Raw genomic sequence first — 6,644 nt, forward strand, 5'->3', positions numbered from 1 at the left:
AATGCTTTATAAGTACTAATAAGCAGCCAATATGTTAATAATAGGCATGCTAATAAGCAACTAGTTAATAGTGAGAATTGGTCCCTATACTAAAGTGTTACCTAGTTTTTGTATGTAGTATGGAGGTAAACCCAGTGCTTGAAGTGGGCCGGTACTTCTATATTTGAGTCTTTAGCGTACTGGCACAGTACTTCTGATGTGATATGTTGCTGGTACTGAGTCAAAGCGTCAGTGTCTGGGTGATTAGAAATGACACTATATAAAGCACACTACCAGGAGGTCATTTGAAACCGGTAAACTTCTGGAAAGTTCAAGCAAATGCATTAGTAATAAGTAATACGTTCAAAACAGCACTAATGCAGAGATAACACGGACGATTTCATCAGAGATGGAGGAGAGGATAGTGACTCGCGTCCAGAATTCTTTTCAGTGTGTATTTGGCTTAAAAGCACGAGTGTTTTACAGTGAATGCCGGCTGAAGGTGTTTTAGATCAGTGTTTCCCAACCTTTTTTTAGTCGCGGCACCCTTTGGAAATTTTAACAAAATTGTGGCACCCTACAAAATTAATTTTTTATGCACTGGTCAGTGGTTTAGTTATTCTGAATGGATCTGTATTTTATTTATTTAAACCGGAAGTGGGCGGGGCTTAAACGGGAAGGCTATCGGATTACACGAGAAGTGCATTTTAAATGAAAGGCTGTTCCCTTTATAGTTTCCGTGTAACAAATATGCCTTGTATAACCGACAAAAACAATATGCTCTTTTATTATGTTAATAACATTTCTTTAAATGATTTCTAAATGAAACACTAATAAAACTAAACGTTAAATAAATATTTTTGATATGCACTCATTTCATTCATAGAGTTAACTCTCATTCACTTGACACACTCGTTATTGTGTAGTTATTTAAGAAGTTTATGTATAATATTGTGATGTCCTCTGGCTCACCTGTTATCCAGCAAACACCAATAGTGTCTTTTCCTATTATTCGGTACGTATTCGGCTTCGGGTACACATCAGTAGCTATAATTTTGTCTTAATTATGTCTTAATCTTACTAAACCAGGGCCAAGAATGCCTACCATCACCTACACTGTCGTTTGTCTGTGGTATTAAATCTGAAATACAGCATCATCCATGTGGCTAAACCAATAATGCTACTACACAGACAAAGTTCTCCAAAGAATGAAAAAATAAACTGTAAAAAAAAAAAAAAAAGATTCCACTGAAGGCAAAATAACTGAATGCAACGCCATTCAATGACATTCTACACAATCCGTCTAATTTTGTGAGGAGGGTCATTTTCTGTTCCACAATGATAATAGCCCTGTGTGATGTCCATGTAGAAATGATTTACCAGCAGTCAACCTGTTATTGAACACTTCCGCTTCTGTAACAGCGTCCACTTTTCAGGAAAGTCTTTACACTAGATATTGGAACATGGAAGCAGAAACTAGAACCAAGTGCAGTTATGTCAGACGATGCAGTCTGGCTTGCAGTCAAGCGTTTCAATTCGTCCCAAGGGTGTTCTGTGAGTTTGGGCTTCAGCAGGCCATTGGATTTCTTTGACATCAAACTATTCCCAGAGATGTTCTTATATGGGACCTCCATGCCTCACATTCACATGTGCCTTGTCAACACATTAAATTACATCATGGCCCTTGAACTCAGTGACTGTCATACAAGTCTGATAGCAATTCAATCAATGTTTGAGAATATTAAATAGAAATTAAGTGCTGAAATTATTTTGCATCCTACCTGACACAAAATCGTATGTCACTTCTCTTATAAAACAGCTTTTTTTTATTGTACACTACAAAATTACATCAATCCAAAATGAATGTTTAATTGCAAACATGTACATCTCTCTCTCAGAAAACATGTTTTTCAATGACAAAAGATAATAAAACACATGATACATTACAATACAGTAAGTGTGCAGACATATGGCAGAAACACAAAGCAAAGTGAATTGATAGCAGGTTTCAATAACGCATTTGAGAGGAACAGCAGGGTATTTAACAAGCAACTGATTAAACTAGAGTAGATATGGTAAACTATGACCACTACTGTAACACAGTACTGAGACTTACGCTGAGGTGTTACGCCCGATTTTTGAGATAAGTAGCTTTTGCATTTTTGATGCATTGCATAAGAGTTGTATACAGTGTATATAGTGATTAGGTTGTCACTACGCCAAATTGTTACAAACTCTTACAGATCTCATATTACTATATAACACCGAATGCAACTTTGTCGGCATACATACAGTTCAGTCAAAGGTAAACTATCCTGTCTCCCAGCTCTAAACTGTTCAATGTGGACTGGCATTAAACGCATTAAAAAACATTACCATGAATGAACATCAACATAATGAATTTCTAAAAAGCTGCCCTGAAACAATGTGAATTGTGGAAAATATAATTAAGAGTTGATTAGTGTGACAAAAGTTTTTTATATCCAGATGCAACAGATGCAAATCATGTAGTAAACGATTGTTATCGGACAAAATGAATGAACAAAGTATCTGAAGTGATGTTTAAGCATTATTTATAGCCATCGCTGGAAGACATTCTAGAGGTCAAATTCCCCTTCACATCTTGAAGTATTATATTATTCAAATAAACATCTTGTCGAAGGTCCACAAGCAGGCAGTTCAGCTGCAAACCTTTTGTAATAATTTCAACCATTAGAGGGCAGAGTTTATCTTTCACATTAATTTACTCTACATCAACAAAAGAAGAACACAACCTACTCCATTGTTGCATTATCCACATACTCATATTTTATTAAAGGTAGGAAAATCAGGATACATGATTCAAATAGTCCTTCAGTATTTTGGGAATATCCAGACAATCTATGCAGCACATTTTGTTTTCCATGGGAAGGAACTTCCATAAAGAAAGTCGAACCTGAGACATCAGTGTTTTTGGACAAACTGCGTATAGAGAGGATTTGATGTTACAGTCACATAGGAACGAATGACAGCATGAAAGTAAAGCAGACACACACTCACACACACACACACACACACACACACACACACCCCTGTGAGAACCTCTCACACACTGAGTGGTTTTCATACTAAGCTACTACATCCTAAACGCTACATAACTTTTTCACCCTAATCCATGAGCGTAGCTTGACATTTATGCTGCGAGGAATGAGGGGTTTACTGGAAATCATCAATGCCGTACAAAACACGTGAAGATTTAATGAGGCGAGCCCTGTTCAGTTTAGTATCGATTGTTTGTTTGTTGCTAAACAATTGGCTGTTATATTATTTTCTAACACTGCATCGTTACGCACTGTATAGCTCCGGCACCAAAACATACCATAACATTTTCAAATGATTAAAATGCAGTATTCTACCTAGTTATGAGCCTTATCTTTTCAGCTCACTGGAAGTCAAACATCCATTTATGCCACACAGCTGTCAGTTAAGCTACCAAAGCAGATTCAGCTTCAATACACACATGAGATTGAGGGAAAGTATTATTTTTTATTTATTTTTCACGTCACTGATGATGTGTCCAGGAGCATCATCACATGGTGGTGGATATTATAATAATAGATATTAAGGATTTAAAGTCTATTAAATTACTCAGATGATTTATTTTGGATACGAAAATATGTATATATATATTTTTTTTTTGCCTCCCCGTAAGTCACGCCCATGCACTAAACCTAAACCTCGCCTTACACACACATTAACGTCAGCAGATTTAAGTGCAGATGGAGTGTAAAAAATAATTTCTGGTGAACAACACAAATGTTTTACAGACTTACCTCTCTCTTTGAGCAGAAGCAGCACTGCTTCATTCTGTCTGGTTGTTTTATCTGCAATTACCGTGGGCTGATAGACGTTTGCTCCAAAGTCTACGAGCAGCTGGATGTATTGGGGTCCGCAGCCATATCTGAGACACATCTCCAGCACAGTTTTAGGCTGCTTGATCCGGCTCAGCATCTTTTCTTCAGTACAGTTGTAGTCCGGGTTCGCTCCATGCTGCAGTAACAGTTTGAAGCACTCCAGATGGCCGTAACAAGCTGAAATGTAGAGCGGCCCTCGGCAGGCCGTGGTGTTGGAGGCCCAGTCTGGGATCTTGGGCTTGACGTCTACATCGGCTCTGTGTTGCAGGAGCTCTCTCAGGATGTCCACGTCGCCCTCTCTGGCCGCGGTGAGCACCGGGGAGCAGTTGTTATACGGGCTGCCGTTAGGGTCGGCACCAGCTTTCAATAAAGCAACAACACAGTCTAGGTGTTTGCCAGCGACGGCTGTGAGAAGTGGAGTCTGAGCTTTGACGTCCAGGCTGTCGACCTCGGCCCCGTGAGCCAGGAGCAGCTCCAGACAGCGCAGGTGACCCTGAGACGCAGCCGTCCGCAGCGGAGTGACCGGCACGCCCCAGCCGCTGCGGTGGTTAACACACCTCCTGTACCTGTCCTGAGACACGAGGTCTGTGAGGAGTTTGTCGTCGTCTTTAAAGACAGCCTGATTCAGTTCCTGACTGCAGTTGGTGTCTTCCTCTTCATCCTCTTTGGGTTGAAGAAGAGAAAAGATCTTAGATATGTCCATCAAACTCATGCTGGTGGGCTTCTCCAAACTGCTCAAGTCTCCATTCCATCAGACAGCAAAAAAGAAAGAATTAATTCATTTATTTATTTCTGTCAAGCTCTGCGACATAGAGAAGGAGCACAATTGTTTTTACATTTAATCCCACAGGTATATTCAGACCATCAGTACGATTATGAGTGTGATATTGCTTTAATAAAGAGTAAATATTTGAGGAGCTTACTTTTTAGACACGATATTGCCAGTTACTTTGTCTAATTTTTATTTTATTTCCGAATGTAAGAGGATGAACTGCTGCACATCCCTGAGCAACAAAGTCTCTGTGTTTCAGTGAATCAATGTTTTTGAGTAAATCGCTTGGGCAGTCAAACTTGATATATGTGACCCTGGACCACAAAACCAGTCATAAGGTTTTTTTTATATACACCAATAAATACTGAATAAATAAGCTTTCCATTGATGTATGGTTTGTTAGGATCGGACAATATTTGCTCGAGATACAACTATTCGAAAATCTGGAATCTGAGGGTGCAAAAAAAAATATACCCCAGCGACTTAACACTGCTTTTGTGCTCCAGGGTCACATATACTGTTGGATTTATTACGATAGAATGAGTATAGTTTTTTTTTTCTGTACATCGCAAATACTGACTAGAATAAACATGGATTTTTTTTTCTACATATATAATTCCTGTTTTCAACAATTAATGGATGAAAACAAGGAACACTTCGTACAGTTACACTTGGTATGTGCTAAATAAGATATTGTTTAAACATTTAAATGAAATATGCTGACACAATTCATTTATTTATTTATTTCACTGATTATTTGTAAAAAAAAGTTTCAATGCATGCTTGGATATGAGTTCAGAATTTTTTTTCTTTTGTTGCTTTTATTCATTTTGACTGTGTTGGCAGATATACTGTACAGTGTCCCATCGACATGGGCTCATATATTATAACACAGCTTTACAGCTGAGCACACTGGAAGTTTACCTGATTTTCTCAGCTACCGAACATACTAGCATCTCCCAAAAGAATGTGCTAATTGTGCTAATTTGACAGTGACATATCAACATTTACAATATAGGCACAGTTCATTATCAGGAATAACAGTCAATTCACAATAAAAGAGGAGAAAGACCCCCTCAAGAGAACAGCCTCAACAACAGTTGCTGCTGCTATAAGTATTTCAGAAACAAACAAATGTCTAGTCCACCAAGAGACGTTTGGCGGCTCTTTAAATGATGAGTGAATGCAGGTTGTTGTGCCATGCTTCTGCTGTAATAAATGAATTGTAGCTTACCTGTCGAGTGTGAAGTATCCACAGAGAGGAACACATGAAGGCTCTGAAGCACTGAGGGTCAGTGTGACACACACAGATCTGAGCAGACACACGGCTAAGTTTAGGCCACAGATGGACCAGCCCAAACTTCCATTCTTGGAGGGCCAGAGGAATGAGTTATAATTAGAAAGGTGATAGACCTGTGACAGGCACAGACAACACGAGCTGTTAGTATAAGATCACAGCCTCACTGGAATGCCATCTATACATGTATTATATCCTCTGAGATCATTTGCAAAACAACAGTGTTGCGCTGAAGCCATTGAGGCTGTGTTATAATCTCAGTCATCTGGTACCGTTGTCATGCTAATGGTCATTTCCCTTGATTTCCACAGTCGCAGCTGTTGCACTGTCAGGAGCTGTAGATGACGTCAGCTGCTGATGCACCTAAAGCCCTGAGAGACAAATGTTCACCACTTATTTTTGTTTTCTTACTGTCTCGGAGTTCTGAAATCTACTGCTAAATGGAAATGTTAAGAGCAAAATGAATCGTTGCCTTTTTTAATCACCTTGTCTGTTCTGATGACATGGTGTCATCCTATTATTAACAGAAAAAGTAAACTTATTTGTGACCCTGGAGCACAAAAGCAGTCTTAAGTCGCTGGGGTATATTTGTAGCAATAGCCAAAAATACATTGTATGGGTCAAAATTATCAATTTTTCTTTTATGCCAAAAATCATTAGAATATTAAGTAAAGATCATGTTCCATGAAGATATTTTGTAAAT

General features: G+C 38.7%; 1 protein-coding gene across 2 annotated transcripts; it reads right to left on the reverse strand.

Annotated features, from left to right (window-relative positions):
* Positions 1–2,806: 2,806 nt before the first annotated feature.
* LOC107746161 (ankyrin repeat and SOCS box protein 12-like) lies at positions 2,807–5,944 on the reverse strand. Of its 2 annotated transcripts, none has more exons than XM_016560264.1 (3): positions 5,879–5,944; positions 3,792–4,613; positions 2,807–2,940 (listed from the first exon to the last, which is right to left on the reverse strand). In XM_016560264.1, exons 2-3 carry the CDS (start codon positions 4,582–4,584, stop codon positions 2,807–2,809), a joined length of 927 nt encoding a protein of 308 aa, XP_016415750.1. In that variant the 5' UTR covers positions 4,585–4,613; positions 5,879–5,944. The 2 variants fall into 2 exon arrangements, with proteins under 2 accessions (XP_016415750.1, XP_016415751.1); XM_016560265.1 differs by lacking the exon at positions 5,879–5,944 and adding an exon at positions 4,796–4,864.
* Positions 5,945–6,644: the final 700 nt, after the last annotated feature.

Source organism: Sinocyclocheilus rhinocerous, unplaced genomic scaffold (genome assembly GCF_001515625.1).
Source record: "Sinocyclocheilus rhinocerous isolate Xijiao unplaced genomic scaffold, SAMN03320098_v1.1 scaffold348, whole genome shotgun sequence".
NCBI lineage: Eukaryota > Metazoa > Chordata > Actinopteri > Cypriniformes > Cyprinidae > Sinocyclocheilus > Sinocyclocheilus rhinocerous.

Bases quoted from the DNA above. Each gene is read 5' to 3' on its own strand.
- LOC107746161 (XM_016560264.1), bottom strand. From the start codon at position 4,584: ATGAGTTTGATGGACATATCTAAGATCTTTTCTCTTCTTCAACCCAAA. The intron at 2,941-3,791 runs GTAAGTCTGTAA...CTCTATACGCAG, and splicing joins GCTTCTGCTCAAAGAGAGAG to TTTGTCCAAAAACACTGATG.